Source organism: Nyctereutes procyonoides, unplaced genomic scaffold (assembly GCF_905146905.1).
Source record: "Nyctereutes procyonoides isolate TBG_1078 unplaced genomic scaffold, NYPRO_anot_genome, whole genome shotgun sequence".
NCBI lineage: Eukaryota > Metazoa > Chordata > Mammalia > Carnivora > Canidae > Nyctereutes > Nyctereutes procyonoides.
The window spans coordinates 17,765,537-17,792,196 of NW_026575034.1; the positions used below are offsets into that span (position 1 = coordinate 17,765,537).

Here is a 26,660-nt window from a genome sequence, read left to right on the forward strand (position 1 = left end):
GTGCACCTGGTCTTGATAGAATCAAAGCTTATAAGGAAAGTAGCTGTGGCCCCCACAGTGAAACAGAGAGCCCTCCTCGGGCCCAGTGGCCATTCTCACCTTCCTCACGGTCTCCAGCTCCTGCTGCTTGTTTTCATTGGCAGCCTGAAGCTCCTTCATCTGTCGCTCCAGCTCCTCCTGTTCAGCCAGCAGCTTCTTCCGGAGTTCTTTCCGTCGCTGACGGGCTTCTTTATGTGGTGGGGGACTGCCCAACTTCAGCAGATGGATAGTAGAATGAATGGCTATAAAAGGTGTAGGGCGGAAACAGGGACAGACTGTTTATTCTTCATAAGCCTAAAATGCAGATGGCATACTGGAAAGAAAACCAGAGACCCAGTGTAGATTCTGATCCTGCCACTGAGTAGTGGTGTGACCTTGAGCAGGTCAAAACCTGGAGCATCAGTCTCCTCATCTCTAACATGAAAGATGTCATCTCTAGAGTCCCTACCAGCTCCAAAATTCCATTAACTGCTTATCTCTGCTTAAATAGGTACTTGATTCAGGAATATCACACACATTTGAAGAATTTAACAACATTTTCAGTGCCCTTCTCTATGTTTCTCAAAGGACCAAGTAAGAACAAGACATAGTAAGAGTTGAGGTTCAAAGTTCCTGATCTCTGATTTGCTACCTGCTGGGTTTAGTCTGCCCCTTATCTATGCCTTATGAAACCATATCCTTATACACTCCCTTCCTGAGATGGTAAGAGTAGCTATCATTTACTGAATACTTACTATAAGGATACCCTTTACATGCATTATCTAATTTTTATGTATTTTCCTTACTATTTGAATTAAATTTGATTTTTTCAATAGCTAACACTTTCACATTGTTCAAATTCAAAAGCATGAAAAGACATATGGGAAGTCTCCCTCCTGTTCCCCAAGTAGTGTCATCTCCCTCTCCACTACCAACTAATGCCAACAGTTTCCTGTGCATCTTTCCAGAGATATTTTAAGCATATACAAACAAACAAACAGATCCTCCATCTTCTTTTCACCTAATACACTCTCCTGAGCCTTGAGGGTTTTTTTTCACTCAATTTATCTCGAGAGCTAGCAATAATATCTCTTTAGAGCTTTCCATATCAGTATATAAAGCATTAAACAGGCTACCTGGGTGGCTCAGTCAGTTAAGTGTCTGCCTTCGGCTCAGGCCATGGTCCCAGGGTCCTGGGATCAAGGTCCACATCAGGCTCCCTGTTCAGCAGGGAGTCTGCTTCTCCCTCTCCCTTTCCCCGTCCCCTCTGCTCATGCTCTCTCTCTCATGCTCTCTCTCAAATAAATAAATAAAATCTTTAAAAAAATAAAGCATTATACCCCACTGTGGGGACGCCTGGTTGGCTCAGTGGTTGAGCATCTGCCTTCGGCTCAGGGTATGATCCCAGGATCTGGGATCTAGTCCGACATCAGGCTCCTTCCAGGGAGCCTGTTCTCCCCCTGCCTATGTCTCTTCCTCGCTCTCTGTGTCTCTCATGAATAAATAAATAAAATCTTTTTTTTAATAAATAAATAAATAAAATCTTTAAAAAAAATCTTAAAAAGAACCCCATTATGTTTCTTCCATTATTTATTCAACCATTTTGCAATTAATGGACATTTAGGTTGTTTGCAATCTATCACATTTCTGCAATGACATGCCATTTTTAAAATGTGCAAGTCTATCTTCATTATCGAATTATTAAACCTCACGAAAACCTTGAGAGGTACGTACTGTTATTATCCCCATTCTACAGAAGAGGAAAAACAGTTACAAAATTCATAACTCAACTCAAGTGACCCAGGGAAGAGGATTCAAACCTAGATACACTTGCCTCAAAATCTTAAGTCACATCAAAATGACCACAATTTTCAGTATAACATAATTTTACTTATGTTCAAGAATATATGCAGAAGCCTCTTTCATGATTAAAAAAAACCCTCATATATGGTATTTCATGCTTTACTAATTTTAGAATAATACTTTAGTTTAAAAGTTATTAAATCAAAAGTTTGTACTCTTGGGCATTGGTGCCTCAGTTGATTGAGCGACTGAGCATCTGCTGTAGGCTCAAGTACATGATCCCAGGATCCTGGGATGGAGCCCCCCATCAGGCTTACTGCTCAGTGGGGAGCTTGCTTCTCCCTCTCTCTCTTTGCTCCTTCCTCTGCTTGCGCTATCTCATTCTCTTTTTCTGTCAAATAAATAAATAAAAATCTCTAAAAAAAGTTTGTGCTCTTAAGACAATTATTTGAAACTAGTGATTTCTTGTGAAAATAACAGATCTTGAAAATTACTGGAAATATTTAAAAGTGACTGCATTATTCCTCTTTTGTTGTATTATTAAAAATTCAAGATGGTCACTTTAAAATAGTCTTTAAAAGGGGAAATTCCATTCTCTTTAAATAGTAAAAGTAAATAAAATCTGAAATGTCCAGTTTATAATTTTCCCACAAATTCATTATACAAATGAAATTGATGAAAAATTTGGGAACTCCTCTCACTTTATTTTTCTTTCAGCTACTATGCTGCATGTAGAAATAACTACAATGAGGGAACAATGCTTTTAGTATCTTTAATAAGGTTAAAAATACAAAGTCAGAACTCAAGTTATGTCATGACAAATAATAAAAATTGCCTTACCCTGAATCCACTCCTGTTTCTTCTTCTTATCTGAGGCACTGATTTCAAAAGTCTTATCAAAACATTTTATGAGAAAAAGGCACTTCTTTCCATCTTTGTCAGGCAAGGGCTAACACAGAAAGCGAAAACAGCTTTTTAAAATTTTATTTTAAGCATTTAAATTAAATCCAACCTTAATCATTTATACAAATCTGGCCGAAATTCAGTGTCAGTGAAAAATGTCTATAAGGGTATATTTCTGGTTTACAGAATGCTATCCTGTAGGCAACAATACCTATGGTAACAGTGAACCCTGATTAGTAAACTCCATCTGGACTGTGAGAACCATCAACACCTGATGGAGACACCATGCTTTGGCTTTCCTGAGCACAGTAACTGATACATGAGCACACCACACCCCTTACAGGAACCCTGGAAGGTATATCCACGTTGTTTTAACAGGTATTGACTCCAGCGCGCCATGAGGCTTCTGACCCAGGGTGATTTCCATACCTGCCTGATGCAGATACACTTTCTTTGCACCTGAGATATTACTGCTAGCAAGCTATAGCTCCTGTCCTATATCCTTATAAGTAGACTGGAATGGCCTATGTTAATCTCGTGAATCTCCACATTTAGCTGAATCTAAGAAGACCCCTTAGTGGCAGTGCACACCCTGAGACATTAATATATCTATACTATTTCATCCATCAAAACACACTCATTTATAAGCGAGATTTTAGGTATTTTAAATGTTCTTCAACAAATACAGTTATGATAGTTCCGATACAAATCAAAAACTCAAAATGTATGTTTCTTGAAGACTTCACTTTATAGAATTAACAGCTGTTAAATGTTAAGTAAGATGTCCTGAAGGTTACCTAAAATATTCAAAGGTAATACTTATATTTTCTTTAGTTTTATTTACTGTATTCAAAATGGCCCAGAGTTCCTCATATATTCATGATTTCAAACCCTGTCTTACTGATTTTTTTTTTGCTTTTTTTAGAACTCCATTTTATTGAATAAGTGTTTCCTTAAATGTACAAATAAATCTGACTTAATCCCTATACTTTGTTCATGAGACAGAAAACAAATTCACATTATAAAAAAACTTGTCAGGGATCTTTGGTTTTTGGTTCAGGAAGTTTGGCAACCGTACACCTATACTATTTTAGAAATGTAAATTTTAAGAGTATTTTAAGGTTCTAAAGACCAGAAGCAAGATAAAATACTTGAGCAGCAGGGGGCAGCATCAGAAAGTGGTAACAGTAGATTCTTACCTCCACACAGCAGTTTTCATCCAAGAGAATGTCTCCTTTCTTATCTTTCAGATCCTCACTCACATAATAAGAAATTATGTTGGGTTTTAGTACAAACCAACGTTCAGTCCAGTTTTTCCGTCTGTGGCCTTTTTTCATCATGTAACCCTATGAAAGATTAAATCTGATATAAATGCCTGGCCTTTTACTTTAAGAGCTAATATCTCTTCCTTGAATACACGAGTATCAGTGGTTCTTGACCTTTATGGATCATGAACCTATTGAGGATATAAAGGCCAAGGGCACTAAACCCAGTCAAATTCACACAAATACGTGCACACAAAAGTTTACCAGAATTCTGGATATGCAGAGACAACTGTCCACTGCACTTGCCATCCCCTAGTGCTATACAGATAAGTAGCCTTAGAACTCCTGGTGCCAAAAGCATTGTGATTTTTTAAAATTCTTTTTTTTTTTTTTTAAAGGAGGGAGAGAGAATCTTAAAGAGAATCTTAAGCAGGCTCCACACCCAGCATGGAGCCTGACACAGGGCTCAATCTCATGATCCTGAGATCATGACAAGCTGAAACTAAGAGTCAGACACTTAACTGAGCCACCCAGGTACCCCTCAAATTCCTGATCTTTTAGGGATGTCTATTGAATTATTTATATATAAAATGACTATCTGGGATTGTTTCAAGGTATCTTGAAGGTATTAAGCAAGTAGGAAGAGTAGGATTAACCATGTGTCAGTGGTTACTGAGGCTGGATGAATGGTATATGGGAGTTCACTACACTATTCTATTCTGATTAAAACACATACACACACAAAACTCTAAGTGATTGTCAGTAAATTAAAACCTCACGAAACGCAAATATATCTTTCAACCAACCAATCACCTTCTGGCACCAACCTCCCCTTCTACCTGACCTCTCCCTATTCTGGAAAAAAGAACTCTGCTTCAGATGAACAGAAAAGGAACTAGCAGGATTCTCGCTCCATTTTTTTTTTTTTAAGATTTTATTTATTTATTCATGAAAGGCACAGGCAGAGGGAGAAGCAGGCTCCATGCAGGGAGCCCGATGCGGGACTCGATTCCCAGAACTCCAGGATCACGCCCTGAGCTGAAGGCAAGCGCTAAACCGCTGAGCCACCCAAGTGTCTCAGGATTCTGGCTTCTAAATGTAGCTCCTACACTCACACTTCTAGGCCTATACTTCCTTCCCCCATATTAGTCACAAAGATGATATGACTGATAAAGTAAAAATTCATTATTTTTACTTAAGCAAAATGACACGTTATCAGCCAAAGCCCTTCAGGGTTGTTTGAAAATAGCCGATTTTTTTTCCCCACACTTATTTGAGAGAAAGTGTGTGCAGGTACACAAGGGGGTGGGCACAGGGAGAGATAATCCGAAGCAGACTTCCCACTGGGCATGGAGCCCAAAGCAGGGCTCAATCTCACAACCCTAAGATCATGGCCCCAGCTGAAAACAAAAACCAGATGCTTAACTGACTGAGCCACCCAGGCACTCCAAGAATAGCTAACATTTTAATCATCAAATGTGTAAGTGCTAATAACCAGTAGTAGATCATACATTACCATTAAATATATATTAGCTTGCCATATTATTTAATTATTATACCAAGTTCTAATCATATTACTTATTCAGTTCCCTATTCTTGGACATTTAAGTAAAAGCTATCTCATACTAAAATTCATCTGAAGTCAGATTATCCTGCTATCCTGGTGGGCTTACAAGTCTTTGAACAGAGACCATGTCTCATGCCTTTTTTTAGCACTAAAAACCTACACAAATGAAACCTCAATTAATGTTTATTGATGGGCTCAATTAGGAAAAAAGAGTAAAGACAACATCTGCTGAGTAAATAAAAGGCCAAAGTAAGGAAATCTCAATTTGGAGTTATTATTCAGTATAATAATTAAGAAATTTGTAAGATCCACTAAAAATATATAAATTCTATTTAACAAGCATCAAGCTTCCCATATGTATATCAGATGCTATGTGGGTCATAATCTAATAAGTATAATTTTGCTACATAAAGGTATTTTCTCCCAAAAGTAAGGGTATTTTTCTGATTTCATAAAAATATATAATCATATACATACATTCATGTATAGAATCATATACAAAGTAATAAGTCCAATAATTAAAAAGGAAAATAAAGAAGAAAATAAAATTTACAGAGATCCCACAATCCAGAGACAATCACTTTTAACATTTTGGTGACCATTCTTCCAGATAGCCCTACACGCATATATCACATTTCATGAGCAGGGTTACAAGATACTTCCTATTGAACAACCTGTGTTTTTTTCTCTGAATAATATGCCATGAGGATCTTTCAGATCAACAAATGGATGTACACATGACATGAAAGTACTTTAAAAACAGTCAGAAATGTCACTTAAACAGTTCTTTCAAAATAGTAACTTCTCAATGCTTAAGTGTACTTCAAAATTGCACCAGTAACTTTTTTAAATGAAAGCCTAATACAAGCCTGGGAAATTAAGAAACTTTATTCCTGTTCTAAATCAGTGTAAAAGGGATCCCTGGAAAAAAAAAAAAAAAGCGGGGGATCCCTGGGTGGCACACCGGTTTGGCGCCTGCCTTTGGCCCAGGGCGCGATCCTGGACACCCGGGATCAAATCCCACGTCGGGCTCCCGGTGCATGGAGCCTGCTTCTCCCTCTGCCTGTGTCTCTGCCTCTCTGTGTGTGTGTGTGTGTGACTATCATGAATAAATAAAAAAATTTTTTTTAAATAAATAAATAAATAAATAAATAAATCGGTGTAAAAGTATAAATGACTAATAAGGAAAATGTCTTATTTCAAATATGTCAAATTCTAAAGGTGAGGAGAAATAGTGTTACAGGACTCTTACCTGTTTCAACACATCTAATATAAGCTCATTAAAGACTTCATTAATTGCCATGGACACTGTCTGCCGATCCATGCCTTTGCTGAACTGTCCATTTCCAATAAGCTCAATCAGTTCCCACACAGAAAGGCCATCTTTACTGTCATCAAAGTTGATTTTATAATGTTCAAATTGTTCTTGCTGCCAACCTCCTCCCATAGCTTCTGTAAGTTTCTTAAGCAGGTATTCAATCTGTACAAACAAAAATGTAAAATTATTAATTCCTAGGAAAAAATAAAACTTAAACTTAGGTATGTATATGTTATTTACACTCAAAGTCAACTTAGGAAATTTTTTTTTTTAGTTACAAAAGTAAATCTTTAAAGAATCATGAAATTATCAGGGGGAAAGGTATAGATAAAATGCCACTGGTCCTATATTAACCTTATAAAATAAGTAAAGAAATATGAAACTGATAACCCTCTAATAGCATATAATATCTGTATGATAAAACTATAGAACTAGGGGATCCCTGGGTGGCTTAGCGGTTTGGCCCAGTGCACGATCCTGGAGCCCCGGGATCGAGTCCCACGTCGGGCTCCCGGCATAGAGCCTGCCTCTCCCTCTGCCTGTGTCTCTGCCTCTCTCTATCATAAATAAATAAAATCTTAAAAAAAAAAAAACTATAGAACTAAAGCAAAGTGCACACATATAGTACCACAAACTAACTGATGTGATTTGATTATTCTGTTGGATATTTCAATATATCAAAATATTGCTCTTACTGAACTAATATGCAAGTACTAAATTAAATAAGCATCTCAAAATAGTATGTACAAATTAGACTTCGATTTACAAAGTTTCCATGTAAGCCAACTATTTGAAACGGATTCCTCTCATTATAGCATTGACAATATTGGCAACAATGGCTGAATTCCTAGCCTGGGATGGAAAGCTTATTAAATCCTGAAACACACACACACCTTTGTGTAGAAAAACAGTAGAAAATGTTGCTATTGAAATAACAGCAGGTGAACAAAACAATGAGGCAGTAATACTCACTGAATGAAAAATCAGTATCTGATCTTCTGGAAAGCCTGAGTTTCCCGTAGTGCTCTCAAATTCAACACATACAAAAATGAGTCACTTCTACCTTCCAAATAGCTTCCCCTTCTTTTTTTTTTTTTTAAGATTTATTTATTTATTCATGAGAGACACAAGAGAGAAAGAGACAGAGACATAGGCAGAGGGAGAAGCAGGCACCTTGCAGAGAGCCTGATGCAGGACTCGATCCTGAATCATGGGATCATGCTCTGAGCTGAAGGCAGATATTCAACCACTGAGCCACCCAGGTGTCCCGATAGCTTCCCCTTCTATTATTGAGTTCATCTGGGAATGACACCATATATCCATACCAATCCCTGTTTGCCCACTCCCTTATATCAAATCAGTGATAAAAACCTACTGTTTTTACTTCCCTAGATCAGTGTTTCTCAAACTGTACGTTATAAACCAATATGAAATCAATATACTAGGTAGTAACCAAAATCTTCTTTAATGGAATGGAAATATTTTTCATCTAAAGACAAATGTTTTGTGATAAGTTTGGTTATGGATGCGTCTATGTGTGCTGGATCATGAAATAAAATATTTATCTTTCTATGGGTTACAGTCAAAAGAGAATTAAAAACTTTGTCCCAGTGGTTCTCAAATCCATCCCCTCCTACTTTGTTCAGATCTCTCAATTGGTATCCTTGCCTCCAGCATTGCTCCCTTGTATCTATATTCTGCTAGAGAAATTTTTCTAAAACATAAGCTAAGCCTGTCACCTCGCTCTTTAAATCCTGTCCTGGCTCTCTATCACCTCAGAGATATAGGCCAAGCTCTTCTGTGTCCCTTGGTGACCACCATCCCTCCAATCAGGCTTACTATCTCTAACACGTCCTCCATTATGCCTGCTTCGGATTTTACACTTCACTATACCACAGATCAGAAGTCTCAAACTAATTCTGTAAAGGATTAGGGAGTAAATATTTTAGGCTTTATGCATCTCTATTATGTTACTCTTTGGGTTGTTGCTGTTTTGCTTCGTTGTTGTTGTTGTTTACAATGCTTTAAAAATTTATTTTTTTAAATTATTTATTTATTTATTTATGATAGTCACAGAGAGAGAGAGAGAGAGAGAGAGGCAGAGACACAGGCAGAGGGAGAAGCAGGCTCCATGCACCGGGAGCCCGACGTGGGATTCGATCCCGGGTCTCCAGGATCGCGCCCTGGGCCAAAGGCAGGCGCCAAACCGCTGTGCCACCCAGGGATCCCTAAAAATTTAAATACTATTCTTAGCATGTGGGCTACACAAAAATAGGCTATGGGCTAGATTCTGCAGTGAGCCATAGTTGCCAAGACCTGCCATAGATTATAAGGAGCTAATCCACTAACATACTTTTTTATGCTTCTGTGCCTTTCTCCCATGCTATCCTTTCTGTTTTGAATACTCTCCTCATTTCTATATCTAACTGGTATTCATTCAAATCCTGTATCATCTAGGATATTCCTATTCCTGTATGTGGAACAGCAGCAGCAGCATCACCTAGAAGTCTGTTAGAAATGAAGAATCTTGGACCTCACCAAAACTCAAAATCTGCATTACAACAAGAACCCCAGGTACTTCCATATGCTCATTAAAGTTTGAGAAGCACTGCTTCTAGCAAAACTGCTCGGACCAACCCTAATCCAGGTCAGGATGAGGGTTCTTCTATGATCTTTTTTTTTTTTTAAGATTTTATGTATTTATTCATGAGAGACAGAAAGGCAGAGATACAGGAAGAGGGAGAAGCAGGCTCCATGAAGGAACCCGACGCAGGACTCGATCCTTGACCCAGGATCATGCCCTGAGCCGAAGGCAGATGCTCAACCACTGAGCCACCCAGGCGTCCCTTCTATGATCTTCTATGTCACTGCACTTAGAATGCTGAAATTATCTTTACTCATTTGCTTCCCCACCATTTTCTGAATTCCTTATAGAAGGGACCACGTCCCACTCATCTTTGAATGTCCAGAACTCAACATCATACCTAGAATGTGGTAGAGCTCAATTAATGTTTACCAAACTGAAATAAATTAAGCTAAGCCTCAACGTGTGTTCATCTATGAAATGGACATAGTAACACTTATCATTTGGGGATACTATGGGAATTAAATGAGACGGGTACCGATTATTTTGCATAGTGTCTGACACAGCAGACACTCCATCAATGTTACTTACTTTTGCACTGAGTGGTGTATTATTCAAACATTTAAAATTATATTTTAGAAAGCATTTATGAAATAATATAAATTAAAGAATGCAAAATTAAATTTATCTATAATTTCCACTGCATAAAAATTACATAAATATTTCGACAAATACTAGAGGAAAACATAGAAATAGTCTAATTTGTTACAGACAAGATTGTAAGTTACTTTTTTTTTGTAAGTTACTTTTTCTTATTCTCCTTTGTACTTCCACTAATTTGGTTAAAATCATGTCTCTGAAATAACATATTTTAGCAGAAAAAGAATGTCAACAATAGGAAAAACATGCTTGCAAAGAAATGTACATCCACAAAATATCACAAAGTCATAAAATAACAAGAGTGCTATAGATTTAATTTGATGGGATACTATAAAGTCCTCTAGGATGGAAATTACTCTCAATCTAGAATATAGTAGGTAGTCAACAAATGTTTAATTGTTGTAGAACAACTTAGGTCTTGCCTTTCTCTTGCCGGAGACAGATCATCTACTGTTAAGCTTTTCAGATGTTATTATTATCTTGGCTTTTAAATAGAAGTAACCGGATGGGGGGTGCCTGGCTGGCTCAGTCGGGAGAGGATACGACTCCTAATCTCAGGTGGTGAGTTCAAGCCCCACATTAGGTAGAGCTTACTTAAGAAAAAAAAAAAAAATTTCATTTGCACCTGGCAGGCGCAGTCAATGGAGCATGCAACTCTTGACCTTGGGGTTGTTGAGTTCAAGCCCCACATTGTTTGTAGAGATTACCTAAAAATAAAATCTTTAAGGGGCATCTGGGTGGCTCAGCGGTTGAGGGTCTGCCTTTGGCTCAGGTCATGATCAGGGTCCTGGGATCAAGTCCCGCATCAGGCTCCCCTCGGGGAGCCTACTTCTCTCTCCTTCTGCCTCTGTCTCTGCCTCTCTCTCTGTGTGTCTCTCATGAATAAATAAATAAAATCTTTTTAAAAACATAAAAAATAAAATCCTCAAAGGAAGAAAAAAAAGTAACAGGAATAGTCAGTGGAGGAGAGAAAAAGAAAATGGTTGAGAGAGAAAGAAGGCGAGAATGGGGCAAAAAAGGAAGAAAGACTAATGACAAGAAGAGATTAAAGAGAGACAAGAGAGAAAAAGAAAGTAAAAAAGGACATTAAGATAAATAATTGCCCAAAGTAAAATATCTTGGAGGCATTACATGTTCAGTCTCCCTAATGCAGCAAAAAGGGGGGCCTATGCCATCTGATCACAACTTGGGATAAAGATAAAGGCAGTGCAAGCATAAAAGCTGATAGAACACTCACATATGCATATGGTCACATGTACAGGCGTGACAAAAACTGGTGCATCCGAATGACCATTCATACTACCAATCAGGAAACAGCCTTAGCTTTTACTCACCTACCACTATGAATACACCCAAGCCCCTCCCACTCCAAGCTTCAGTTCCTCTTGTGTATCAAATCGTCTTTTATAATGTGAGTAACTCCGAGTGCCTGTGAGTAGCAAACTCAGCTCTACAGGCAGTTTCCCAGGATCATCCTGAACCTTTCTGAAGATGCATTCCCAAACCCTCTGAGTTTGTCATCAGCACAGAGCATCTATCTGCTCAGCATTCCCAGTGAATGCCCCAGACAAATTATCTAGATTCATTTCCTGCTGCCTTTCAACACAATCATACACTTATCATTACCAAATAATTGAAGGGCCTCTTAATTCATTATATTGGGCCAGGGGGAAACAAACATTCCCATTCTCAACTATTCAATTATACTAAATAATAAATCACGTGCTGCCGTGTTAGTCTCAAGTGGCCTGCATCAATTCTAAGAGCTCATTCAGTTTCAGGAAGCAGCTTACTTCCTCCTTCCAAGCAAGTTTCACCAAAAATAACAAAGAATAAACTTTCTTTGGCTGCATGTGATTTTCGAGGCCTTTGACTCCAAAAATTATTTTGTTAAAAGTTCTTTCCCTGTCATCATAAAAAGGGCCTTTATTGGCTTAACAATTCAGGTTTTACTTCATGAAGGGCCTCTTAAAACTTTTTCAGGCTTGATATTTAATTGTATCAAGGCAATTCCTCCAAATAAGCCCACAACAGACACATCCTGTTTTGTTCTTGGCTCTGTGGAAAATAAATACTAATGAAAAAACTATACAGATACCATTTCCAGGAATATCATTTGGCAAAAATTACACAACTATCTTAAACAGGAACTACTATATCTTGACGTCTGTGTGGTTAAGTCACTTAAATATCTGTATTTTTGATGTTATTTTCCGGATAATGGGAAACTGAGTCAAAAGCAAACATTTATATAATTTATGTCATTCATGTAACTACCACTGTTATGTATATCTTTTATAGCATTAATCAAAACTAGAGAATAAAATCTTAGTTAAAAACATTCTGGACTTAAGATACAAATAGTCATTATGGTAGATAAATGTTTATTAGGAAACATAAAAATTACCTTAAATGTAGAAAGCTTTAAAAAGTTGGTAAGATTACAAATTAAATTCATATATACACTATTGACAAATTAAGACATTATATTTCAAAATTTATTTTTAACATGTATCTGTCTTTGCATTAAATTTTATTAAATCTCTAGTCTGAAACTAGTTCAAAATATGTTTTTAAATGTTATTAAAGTATTCAGAAAGGAAGCAAAACATAACAGACAATGGGCATCTTAAGAAATATTATGACTCTAGTATTTTCCATAAAATAGTGTGACCTTGAGTTTACAGTGCTTGACCCAAGGAAAGATATGCTAAGAACTTAATAAATACAGAGCTGCATTTTAACCTCAGGAGGCTGGTTCAGCAACCAGACAAAGCAATTCCACATAAATCTGTCCCAATGGTTCCTTCTTTCCCCACACAAGTACTCCAGGCCACAGAGAAATTCTACATCTAAGCAGAAGAAATGCTGAGGGAGTTAAGGATGTCAAAACAGAGTAAGTCCAAACAATAACATGACAGGGTATGCTGTGGCTTTCCATACAAGTCAAAGAAAAGCTGTCACGTTCTCAAATAAGATTAATTTGTCTAGAAAGAGGACCAAAGAGGACATTACTCTTAGCTCTCAAAGATGAAAGTAAGCATGCTGTGGAGTCTTGTTGGGGCTCTATAGTACAGAAAAGGATAGAATCATGGCACACCACAAGGCTCACATGGGTCCCACTTCTTCAGGCCACCTGGTACATAAATTTTTGAGTCTCTTAGCAAAGCAGTCAGGAAGCCAGTGCTGGCCAGCTCCCTTCACAGCCTGTGGCTCAACAATGATTTAAAACCAATAACAAGTCCTCCATAGCAAGCAAGTGCTACCTTGAGGAATAAGGTAAGTTCCCTTATTAATTTCTAATACTGAAACCAGGGCAAGATCACTTTCAAGTCCTCCACTGTGAATATTTTAGTGATGGAAAGAACCCAAACATCACAGGTTCACAGGTAAGAGACCCACCGCACCTCTAGTTCCAAAGAAAACACAAATAAATTTAGAACACAGCATAATTACATGTCTTAAGAGACAATACTGAAAGTTTTATTAGCATAATTCTTCCAAGCAACAGCTAGGTTTTTAAAATACCACCAGTACATCTTTTTCAACACTATCAATATTCCATTCCCTTCAATGTGTCTCTGTATTGAGCTAGACAATTTTGGTGAACAACTCTGTACCACTTTTTTTTCCTATAGCACATTTTATTCTTTATTTCCCTTTTAACATACACACATTATCTCATCATTATTGTTACTAAGCACTAAGAAACTGTTCCCATCACTAGAGTAAAATTGCATTCTATGTGATTACCAATGACCACCTAACTGGTAAATCCAAGGGCATCTCCCTCATCACCCTGTAACATCTAATCCAAGTAACTACTTTCCCATTTCTTAGAACTTTTTCTTTCCCCATGACTCAACACTCCTCAGTTCTCCTCCTACCTTATAGACTATTCAATTCAGCTTCCTGTACCAAATCTACTTCCTCTTCCTGCTACAGAAACAGTCCCAAGGTTCCATCCTCAGCCCTCACTTCTCCCACAACAGTTTCTTCCTCTCTGATCTAATCTACTTCCATGGCTTCCTCATCTCTGTCTCCAGTCTTGGCCTCTCACTAGCTCTGGCTATGCACTTCCAGTTGAAAACAGGACTGCTCCACAAGTATGTTCCACCTCAAATAGCAATATACCCAATCCACCATCAGACACCATATCCCCAACTTATTCATCATCTAGTCATTCATTAATAAACACACACACACAGACACATTTAGTGAGCACTTAACATAGGGCCAGATGTTACATTTAAATGCTTCACATCATCAACTAAGTCCTCACAAGAGTCCAATGAATGAAGCAGTTATCCCCACTTTACAGATAGGGGAACCCAAAGAGATTAAGCAATCTCTTCAAGGTCACATGGCTTAAAAAAGAGTCAGAATTTAAACCAAGTAGCATGGTTTTAATCATGATTTAGACAACTCCACTATATTATCTCCTGATTGCCCAAGCCTGAAAAGTGTCCATAGTCCTACCCAGCCAGGCATTATGAACTTAGTCCTGTCACCTCTGGATTGGTCACATCTGACCACCCTTTCTTTTTTTTAAATTTTTTTTAAGATTTTATTTATTCATGAGAGACATACAGAGAGAGAGAGAGAGAGAGAGAGAGAGAGGCAGAGACACAGGCAGAGGGAGAAGCAGGCTCCATGCAGAGAGCCCAATGTGGGACTCGATCCTGGGTCTCCAGGATCACGCCTTGGGCTGAAGGCGGCGCTATACTGCTGAGCCACCCGAGCTGCCCACATCTGATCTTCTTTTCCATTCTCACTGACATTACTATACTTCAGTCCTCAAATGCCACTTACCTTCTCTCAACTTTCCATCTCCCATCTCTCCATATTTCATCTATTTATACTTGTCAGTCTCTTGCTTAAAAATCATCAGTAGTTCATAGCTCCCTACTGCCTACAAGATAAAGTCAAAACTCTAGCCTCATCTACTACTACTCTTCTTCACAGCCATCATGTTCCAGTTAGAAAGGGCATGTGTTATTCTTTTTGACTACCTACCATCTAATCCCCTTCTCATGTCTAGGCAATTCCCTACCTCCCAACAAAGAAGCTAAAAATGCAAATAGATCCTTTACAGGCCTCCTTTGCAGCTACCTCATGGCACCTGACATAGGCCATACCAATTAGATGTGTTATCCTTTCACTGTGAATTGGAAAGCAGGCACAAAGAATTCTCTCTAGTAGCAAGAACAGCTGCAGGAATACTGGAGTCCTGGGCTGTACCAAGCATGCAGGGCCAGAGGTGTTCCACAGCACAAGTATAATCCCTACTCTCTGGTGGCAGCAGCATTTTCCTTGTAATAGTTCCAGACTGATAGCTTTCAAACCTGGTTTCTCAGTCATCATGGCAATTCTGTGAGCTCCCCCATATCCTTTTTGGTTTAAATTAGCCCATCCAGCTGTTTCTTTTCTTTAAGATTTTATTTTATTTATTTGACAGAGAGAGAGAGGGAGGGAGAAAGCACAAGCAGGGGGAGTAGCAGGAAGAGGGAGAGGGAGAGGGAGAAGCAGACTCCCCGCTGAGCAAGAAGCCTGATATGGGGCTCAATCCAGGACCCCAAGCCAAAGGCAGAAGCTTAATTGAGCCACCAAGGCACCCCATCATCCAGCTGTATCTAAGTAAGCATCCTAACTATTTAGACAAGCGGAATACCTACCTCACTCACCTTAGAACATGCCCTTTGCTTTCCTGATCCATAGAACCTTTCCCACTGTTTCTTCCATCCAGAATTCTCCATTAGTCAAAATTCTTCCTATCTTTTTAAGGCCCAGAACAAGTGCTACTTTCCCCATAAACATAAAAGCTAACATTTAATGAGCACTTTCCAGGGGCCAGGCATTCTCCTTGTCTGATCTTCACAAGAACAGCAGGAGGCAGATACTAGCATTAGCCCTATTTTATAGTTAAAGAAACTGCAGCAAAAACAAATGACATATATCATCCAAAGTCACACAGCTAGTATTCAAATCCAGGTAATATGAATGCAGACTCCTGCTCTTAACCAGGGAACAGTAAATGACTGTCACAAGTCAATTCTAGTCTATCAGCCAAATCTGACTCATGGCATGTCTGTCTGTCTGTCTATCTATCTATCTATCCATGACCTAAGATCAGTTTCTGTATTTTTAAGTGGTAGGGAGGGGAAATAAAGAATATTTCTGGGTAGCCTGGGTGGCTCAGCGGTTTAGTGCCGCTTTCAGTCCAGGGCCTGATCTGGAGACCTGGGATCGAGTCCCACGTCAGGCTCCCTGCATGGAGCCTGCTTCTACCTCTCCCTGTGTCTCTGCCTCTCTCTCTGTGTGTCTCTCATGAATAAATAAATAAAATCTTAAAAAAAAAAAAGAATATTTCATGACCATGAATATTATATAAAATTAACATTTCAAAATCCATGTTATTGAAGCACAGCAACATACTGTCTAATGCTTTCATACTATAACGGCAGATTTAAGTAGCTACAATAGAGACAGTATGGCCCATAAGGGCCACAAAACCTTAAATATTTATTGTCTGGCCCTTTATGGAAAAAGTTAAAGACTCTTTTACCCATTACATTACATTGCCTCTTACAAAACCTTCCTTCCTTACTTCCCCCAAGCTGGAATAAATCTCTCCCTTCTCTGTATTTGCATGGCCTTTGCACCTCTCTAATAACAGGTAATCTATTTTGCTTTGAATCACACTTAAATTTCTTTACTTGAGCAGACTTCAAATTCCTTGAAGGCAGGAAATAATCTTTTTCGCTCTGCATTCCTCTTGGCGCCTTGCTTATTGTTGGCAGTCAATAAATGCTTGCTGACTTTAAATAAAATATTGCAGTGTGCACAAACAGATTTTCCTAACATAAGTATGAATCACAGAAATCACAGATTAGACTCTGTATTGACAGGATAGGTAATAATGGGCTCTCTTCAATCATTACTGGTAGGTGTATAAACTGGTACAGCCTTTGTGACAGGCAAGTCTGTCTTGTCCTCCAATGCTTTGAAAATGTGTTTTTTAGGACTCAGAATTCCACTGTTGGAAATCTGCCCTAAGGAAATAAGCAGACCAGTGTGCAAAAATGCAGTAACAGTAGTCACAGGAGTTGACACATTTACTGAGTATATATTACATACCAGGTACTGAGCTAGGTCTTTTTTTTTTTTTAAGATTTTATTTATTTATTCATGAGACACACACACACACAGAGAGAGAGAGAGAGAGAGAGAGAGAGAGAGGCAGAGACACAGGCAGAGGGAGAAGCAGGCTCCATGCAGGGAGCCCAATGTGGAACTCGATCCCGGGACTCCAGGATCACACCCTGGGGCTGAAGGCAGTGCTAAACTGCTGAGCCACCCATGGATCCCCGAGCTAGGTCCTTTAAATGCAGAACCTCCTAACCCTTAAGCACTGTTATAAGCCCTATTTTATAGACGAGTAAATTAAAACTCAAGAGGTGAAATAATTTGTTAAAAGTTAAGAACAGACTTTTTTTAAGGGGAACTCTATACCTAATTGTAATTCTGAGAATTAGTCTTTTCTACATTTACTATTATAATAAGCATGATTAATTTTATACATATATAATTTTTTAAGGCAGTAAGCATAGAAACCTTACTCTTGGGATCCCTGGGTGGCTCAGTGGTTTAGAGCCTGGCTTCGGCCCAGGGCATGATCCTGGAGTCCCAGGATGGAGTCCCGCATTGGGCTCCCTGCATGGAGTCTGCTTCTCCCTCTGCCTCGGCGCCTCTCTCTCTTTTTCTCTGTGTCTCTCATGAATAAAAAAATAAAATCTTAAAAAAAAAAAAAAAAAAAAAGAAAAGAAAAGAAAAGAAAAGAAAAGAAAAGAAAAGAAAAGAAAAGAAAAGAAATAAACCTTACTCTTGTCTTTTTTTTCCCTGTGGAAGCTCAAGGAAAATAAGTCAGAACAGAATAAGAAAATGTCCTGTTTTCATTTACTTTGGAAAATACAATAAAAAGTCATGATCCTGGACTTTGAAACAAGGATAGTATTTTCCTCACATGAAACAGACTTGAGAACACTGTGGATCCTATGTTTCCCATACAGCATCATTCAGCCAATTTTGCCCTGTTTTCCTAAAACGCCACACTGGTTTTCCTACTATGTAAGTAGACAGAAATTATGTTGTGACTTGTATGGAATAAAGACTCTGGATATGAGGACAGATTCATCTATAATTATAGTACTTCGGAGAGGAAAAGTCCCACCCTGTCTGCAAATCTCCAGGGATAGTACATGACCCCAATATACTGAGTTTTGGACTTCTGGATTCAGGCTATTTTGCCTCTGATCCAAAAACACTAGTCCCAGATCTCCCTCTATATCTATACTGAATTAACATAATACTCTAAAGCTAGATCTATTAATGCTATGATGGCCATGTAAGAACTTCCCAGAGCTACATCTTACCTCTTCTGGCACAATAATTAATGGATACTTGTCCTCAGACAAAAAGTTGAAAATAACCCATACTTTAAATGCATCGTCTTCTGTAATGAGCAGGGGACTCTTGGTGAGGTTTTTTTTGACACAGAGGGTCCAACACATCCTATTGAATTCAATCTTGTCAAAGTTGTCTTGGACCTAAAAAAATAATGAGTTAAAATTTCAGTGAAAAAATTCTAATGAACAAGGAAATATTCCAAAATAAGCAGGTTATAAGCCAAGTAAAACAGATACAGCTTTCCATCATAACCAATCCAATTAACTAATAACCATTTTCTAAGTATTTGGTTGTATACCACACTTTGAAAGCCCAATTAAGAATGTTGTGTTTTTTTTAAGATTTTATTTATTTTTTTTTTCGAGAGAGAGGCAGAGATACAGGCAGAGGGAGAAGCAGGCTCCACGCAGGAAGCTCAATGTGAGACTCAATCCCAGGATTCCAGGATCACACCCTGAGCAGAAGGCAGACACTCAACCACTGAGCCACCCAGGTGTCCCCAAGAATGTTATATTTAGCCTGACACTAAAGCAGTATCTATCTGTCCCAATCACTCGCTTGGCACATAAAATACTGGGTAGTTATTTTTTCACGTGCACACATTCTCTTCTAAATAACCCTACCGATCCTGGTACAGATGAGTGGAGAATGTCAATTACAGAGTATGAACCACATGCAGATATTTCATCTTTACTTATATAGTCAAAGATGATATTTCTTTTGGAAAAAAACCTTAACTGAAATTCTAAAAAGACAGCCCTGCCATACGGTCATTCAATCATACATTCAACATTTCCTCAGCCTCTACTATGAGCCAAGTACTATGCTACAAATTAAGGATATAACAATGAAGAAGTTGGTCTCTGCTCACAGAATAAATACTCAGTTTATTAGGGAAAAAAGATATTCAGTAGACAAGTTCTAATATAATACCATGTATAATTCAACAGTTTTTCACTCAACAGATAAAATTTAGATAGTAATTATTATCTGCCAGGGATAATACAAAGATTCTTAATATAATACTAGCCTATGTCTCCAAGGAATGCCAAGACAATTATAATATAGTGTGATAAGCATTATAATAGAGATAAGCAAAGGGTTCTGTGGGAATACTGAGGAGTTAATCTAATCTTAAGAACTGGAGGGGGCAGCCCGGGTGTCTCAGCGGTTTAGCGCTGCCTTCAGCCCAGGGCGTGATCCTGGAGACCTGGGATCCAGTCCCATGTCGGGCTCTCTGCATGGAGCCTGCTTCTCCCTCTGCCTGTGTCTCTGCCTCTCTCTCTCTCTCTCTCTCTCTCTCTCTCATTGTGTGTGTGTGTCTCTCTCATGAATAAATAAAATAAAAAATCTTTAAAAAAAAAAAAACTGGAGGAAGATCTGCAGAAAAAGGGATATGACAGAGTAGAATCCTAAAGGATCATTAAAAGTCAAACGGTCTATAGTCCCTATGGAAAACAATATGGAGGATCCTCAAAAAACTAAAATAAAAACTGCCATATGACCCAGCAATTCCACTTTTGGGAATATACCAAAGGTAACAAAAACACTAACTCAAGAAAATATCTGCACCCTCATGTTCCTAGCAGTATTATTTATAATAGCTAAGACATGAAAACAACCTAAGTGTCCATCGATAGATGAATGGATAAAGAAGTTGTACTATCTTGATGCCAGGACCTAATCATGACCAGAACTGAAATCAAGAATCAGATGCTTAACCAACTAGGCCACCCAGGCACCCTTCATAACCTGCATTGTAAAAGCCATATTCTGGGGCAATAAGGAAGATGTAGTGGAGAAGGCAGAGTGGGTGGCAGGACACCATGAACAAAGCCTTCCTTTTTGAAGATATCAAGTGTTGTGTGTCCTGGCAGCAGGGAGAAATATCTCTTGATCTCTAACTAGAATTTGTGGTTGGCACACCAGTTCCCCATGAGTATGTAGATAACCTCTGTGCTCTGCCTTCAGTACCCTGTTTCAGTCTGGCACACCTTCCCACACTCCAATCATACACAATTGATCCCACGAAGGGAAAACAGCGAGCGCTGCTGCAGTTTCTTTTTTCTTTTCTCTTTTTTCTTTAACATCATTTATGAGGACTTTTAGCATACGCTTGGCATTTTATATGCAGTTTCTTACTTAAACTTCATATTAGCCTTGTAAGGCCAAATATTGCCCCTATTTTACAGATCAGGAAATAGAAGTTCAGAAAAATTGAAAACTTAAACTTCACATGGCTTGTAAATATCAGGAAACAGAAGTTCAGAAAAACTGAATACCAAGTTCATGTGGCTGGTAAATACCAAAACTAGAGTTTAAATCAAAGTTCAAATGCTATCTCTTTCCACTATGCTAAACTGCTTACAGAACTCAGTAGATGGAGGATATCTACGTGATGGACATCTTCACTAGTTTCACAGGCCATCAATTCTATCCACCTGCCCCCTAAAAAACACTTTGGGGAAATGACATGTACACAGAAGCATATAGCCTTACCCTGAGGAACAAGAAGTGATACTATATAGGTTATATGATGAATTATAGGGTTCCTGAGGCAAAGTGGCTAGACTGATGGCTAGAAAAGCAAACACAGATCAAATTACAAATAGCTTTTATAATTTTAAGAAACAGACTATAAGAAACCCCTAATTGAAGGGTTTTAGAGCAGAGAATGAGAGCAGATCATCTGCTGCCCAGATGAGTATTTTGCAAAAAGATGGTATTCAAGACCTTGAAGTATATTGAAGAGTGCAAAGAAAAGTATTACAAGGGATCCCTGGGTGGCGCAGCGGTTTGGCGCCTGCCTTTAGCCCAGGGCATGATCCTGGAGACCCCGGATCAAATCCCACGTCGGGCCCCTGGTGCATGGAGCCTGCTTCTCCCTCTGCCTATGTCTCTGCCTCTCTCTCCCTATGTGACTATCATAAATAAAAATTAAAAAAAAAAAAAGTTTAAAAAAAAAAAAAAGAAAAGTATTACAAAAGACAGGAAAGGACATTTCCTTAATGGCATGAGCAAAGGAATGGCAAAACATCACACCAATCAAGTTTAGGGAATAGTCATAGGATGGAGACAAAAACAAGGGAGAAGGAAAGATAAAGTCTTCAATTAGGAGCATCTTCAATCTCAAGGTTGGTAAGATATTTAGGTGGAGGTGTCCAAAGACAAACAAAGAAGTGGGACCGTAATCTAAGAGGAGAGGCAGATTTGTGAGTCAACTGTATGGTGATGATGACTGAAGCCATGATGGTCAATGAGATCACTGACAGAAAATATAAATTGAGAAAAGAGATGAGATCAAAAAACAGAATCTCAGGGGATACAGACATTTACAAAAGAGGAGGAAGAGGAATTATGATGACCAAATGAACAAAGTGGTAGGAGAACCACAAAGATAAGAAAATTGAGTGAGGAAACAAAGTTTGATCAGGAGTGCCAAATGCTACATTAAAAATGAGTTAAGAAAAGATCACTGGTTTTGCAATTTGGTGGTTACTAGTTATCTTCAAGAAAGCCAAGAAGTTTGGGTAAAAATCAGACTGCAGTGCATTAGAAACCGAGCAAATTCTCCATATATCTTCCCAGGAAATAAATAATGGCTTTTTGATCCAAGTGCACTGTATAACTTAATTTTAATGAATTGTCTATTTGGCTCATTATTTCTCTAAAATTTAACACACTATTCTCTAGTTTAATCATGCTCAGGGATAAAAATATACTAAATGATGGCATTTACATGTTTTTAAAAAGTACAAATGAGATCATGTGTGGAAAGCCCCCAGCTAACACCATACACAATAGTGGAAAACTGAGTTTTCCCTCTAGGATCAGTAACAAGACAAGGATGCCCACTCTCACCACTCTGATTCAACACAATACTGAAAGTCCTAGCCAGAGTAATTAGGGAAGGAAGGAAGGAAGGAAGGAAGGAAGGAAGGAAGGAAGGAAGGAAGGAAGGAAGGAAGGAAGAAGGAAAGGCATCTAAATTAGAAAGGAAGAAGTAAAATTACCTGTTTGATGATAACATACTCTTTCTTATATGTAGAAAACACTAAAGACTCCACAAAGAAAACCTGTTAGAACTAATAAATCTGGCAAAGTTGCAGGATACAAATCAACACTTAAAAATCAGTTGTGGAGGGGGATCCTTGGGTGGCTCAGTGGTTCAGTGCCTGCCTTTGGCCCAAGGCGTGATTCCTGGAGTCCCAGGATCGAGTCCCACGTCAGGCTCCCAGCATGGAGCCTGCTTCTCCCTCTGCCCCATTCTCATTCTCTCTCTATCATGAATAAATAAATAAAATCTTTAAAAAAAAATCAGTTGTGGGGGATCCCTGGGTGGCTCAGCGGTTTAGCGCCTGCTGTCGGCCCAGGGTGTGATCCTGGAGACCCGGGATCAAGTTCCACATCAGGCTCCCTGCATGGAGCCTGCTCCTCTCACTGCCTATGTCTCTGCCTCTGTGTGTGTGTGTGTGTGTGTGTGTGTGTGTGTGTGTCTCATGAATAAATAAAATCTTTAAAAAAAAAAATCAGTTGTGGAGGCATCTGGGTGGCTCACTGGTTGAGTGTCTGCCTTTGGCTCAGGGCATGATCCCGGAATCTCACAGCGAACCTGCTTCTCCCTCTGCCTATGTCTCTGCTTCTCTCCCTGCATCTTTCATGAATAAATAAAATCTTTAAAAAAAATAACAAAACTACAAAATGTTACCGAAAGAATGATATAAATAAACGGAAAGACCTTCCATGTTCATGGATTGGAAGACTTACTATTGCTAAAATTTCCACACTACCCAAAGCAATTTTTACAGATTCAATGTAATCCCTATCAAAATCCCAATGCTCTTTTTTTTTTTCCAGAAACAGAAAACATCATCCTGAAATTCATACAGAATCTCAAAGGAGGGCAGCCCAGGTGGCTCAGCGGTTTAGTGCTGCCTTCAGCCCAGGGCGTGATCCTGGAGACCCAGGATCGAGTCCCACGTCAGGCTCCCTGCATGGAACCTGCTTCTCCCTCTGCCTGTGTCTCTCATGAATAAATAAATAAAATCTTAAAAAAAAAAAAAAAAAGAATCTCAAAGGACCATGAATAGCCAAAATAATCTTAAGAAGAACAAAACTGGAGGCCTTATACTTCCTAATTTCAAAACATATTACAAAGCTACAGTAATCAAAACAGTATATAGTACTAGAGTAAAGAGAGACACATAGACCAGTAAAATAGAGCCTAGAAATAAACCCTTATGTATGTGGTCAAATGATCTTTTCTTTTAAAAGATTTTATTTCCTTATTCATGAGAGACACACACACACACACACAGACAGACAGAGAGAGAGAGAGAGAGAGAGAGAAAGGGAGGCGAGGCAGGGGGAGAAGCAGGCTCCCCACAGCAGGGAGCCCAACAGAGGACTTGATCCCAGGACCCTGGGATCATGACCTGAGCCCAAGGCATATGCTTAACCAACTGAACCAGCCAGGTGCCCTGATCAAACGATCTTTAACAAAGGTTCCAAGACTATACAATGAGGAAAAGATAGTCTCTTCAAAAATTGGTGCTAGGAAAACTGAATATTCATATGCAGCAGAATAAAATGGGCCCTTATACCACATACAAAAACTAATGCAAAATGGAATGAATACAAATCTAAAAGTAAGACCTGAAACTATAAAAGTCCAACAAGAAAACATAGTGGAAAAGCTTCATGACACTGGAAAGGTCAAGGATTTCTTGGATATGTCACTTAAAGCACAGGCAACAAAAGCAAAAATGGACAACTGAGACTACATCAAACCTTAAAACTCCTGCACAAAATGAAATCAATCAATAGAGTTGAACAATGGTGAACTAGTCCTTGCCATCACAGAAGTTACACTCCAGGAGGGGTATCAGGTATCAAACAATATAGCAATGACATAATCATCTACGTGATGAAAGCTGTGGTAATGCTACAAAGGGAAAACACAGGATACTGTAAGAACACTTTATAGCACAGCAGGTTAGCTCTAGGAAGGATAGGGAGGTGGTACCTGGAGAACCCTCCCTGAGGAAGTGACAATCAAGCTGAGACCTACAGAATGAACAGGAATAGATGCATGTCATGGATGGAGCAAGCTGTACAGCAGAGGAAGCGACATGTCTGAAGGCTCTGTGGCAGGAAGGGTCTTGGTAATATGAGGAACAGAGAGAAGACCAACATAAGTGCACTAAAGTGAACAATAAGGGGAGAGGAAGAAAAAGAGGCTGGAGAGGGTGACAGAAGCCTTTATAGATTAAAATAAATCTATCCATTGAGAAGATCTCAAGGTCTGTTCTAACTACAAAAGATCTAGAAATCTGTGATTCCATACTCCATCTCATCTAAGATTACAAACTGTGCTCCAGAATACCAGTTTATATCCCATATAATTAATCAATAGGCTCACACTTTTGGAAAACTAATAATGGCTGCCAGGGGCTTCAAGGTATCCAAATGGAAGATAATATCCTAGAAAGAAATGCACAGAGCTGTTCTCATTTTCAACATGTATTTCTTTTTCACTTAAATTCATACAAAAGAGGGATCCCTAGGTGGCTCAGCGGTTTAGCGCCTGCCTTTGGCCCAGGGCGTGGTCCTGGAGTCCCAGGATCGAGTCCCGAGTCAGACTCCCAGCATGGAGCCTGCCTCTCCATCTGCCTGTGTCTCTGCCTCTCTATGTCTATCATAAATAAATAAAATCTTTTAAAAAATAATAATAATAAACAGATCAAAATATAAACAGTGACTTCCTTTAGATGGTAAGGTTATGGGTGATATATATTTTCTAAATAAGTTCCTCTTTATCCTTAATTTCCAACAATAGCCTGTATTACCTTTACAATTAAAGAAACCATGCTTATTACAATACTTCACATTAATCATCAGGGGGAGATGCAAATCAAAACACAATAAGACACCACACTTCATAAAATGTGGCTTTATAATCAAATGATAGAAAATAACAGGTATTGTGAGGATATGAAGAAACTGGAACCCTCACACATTGCTGGTAGGAAAGTAAAATGTGCAGCTGCTTTGGAAAACAGTCTGGCAGTTCCCCAAAAGGTTAAACCACAGAGTTGCTGGGACACCTGACTGGCTCAGTCAGTAGAGCATGGGACTCTTGATCTCAAGGTCATGAGTTCAAACCCCACACTGGGCACTGAGCTTACTTTAAAAAAATAATAAAATAAAAATTAAAGTAAATAAAATAAAATAAACCTAGGGGAGCTTGGGTGGCTCAGTCAGTTAAGCATATGACTCTTGATTTCAGGTCAGGTCATGATCTCAGGGTTGTGAAACTGAGCTCCGTATGCAGGGTGTCTGCTCAGGACTCTCTACCTCTCCTTATGCCCCTCCCCAACCCACACGTACTCTCTCTTTTTCTCTCTAAAGTAAATAAATCTTTTCCAAAAAAGAAAATAAACGTAGAGTTGCCATATGACCCAACAATTTCATTCAGGCAGTATACCTGTAGGTTAAGTACCATCATTAACCGTTTTAAAGAGAATTGGAAATGTATATCCACACAAAAACTTGCACATGAATGCTCAGAGCAAATTTAAAATAACCAAAAGATGAAAACAACGCCAATGTTCATAATCTGATAAATGTGCAAACAAAATGTAGTATAACCATAAAAAAATAAATATCCTGCCATCAAAAGGAATGAGGTACCATTACATGCTACAATGTACCTGAATTTTGGAGACATGCTCAATGAAAGAAGGCAGACACAAAAGGCCTCATATTACCAGTCCAGAACAGGCAAATCCATAGAGACTGAAAGTAGATTAGTGTCTCCTAGTCCTAGGAATATGGGGAAGGAGACAGTGAGCATTCATGGATACAGTTTTTTTGGAGGAAAATATTCTAAAATTGACTGGTGATGGTTGCACAAAAAAGTGACTATATAGGGGTGCCTGGGTGGCTCAGTCGGATGTCCAACTCTTGATTTCCGCTCAGGTCATGATCTCAGAGTCATGAGATCGAGCCTCACACTGAGCTTCATATAAAGCTTCTCACTGGTGTGGAGACTGCTTAAGATCCTCTCCCGTCCTC

The 26,660-nt window shown here is 38.8% G+C and overlaps 1 protein-coding gene across 1 annotated transcript in view; it reads right to left on the minus strand.

Annotated features, from left to right (window-relative positions):
• SWAP70 (switching B cell complex subunit SWAP70) overlaps positions 1–26,660 on the minus strand; it is a 70,540-nt gene that overhangs the window by 15,204 nt on the left and 28,676 nt on the right. The window contains exons 3-7 of the mRNA XM_055318084.1: positions 18,551–18,724; positions 6,809–7,036; positions 3,924–4,070; positions 2,662–2,770; positions 100–281 (exon numbers count right to left, since the gene is read on the minus strand). Of these exons, the coding sequence (XP_055174059.1) occupies positions 100–281; positions 2,662–2,770; positions 3,924–4,070; positions 6,809–7,036; positions 18,551–18,724 (840 nt within the window). The remainder of the gene's footprint in view (positions 1–99; positions 282–2,661; positions 2,771–3,923; positions 4,071–6,808; positions 7,037–18,550; positions 18,725–26,660) is intronic.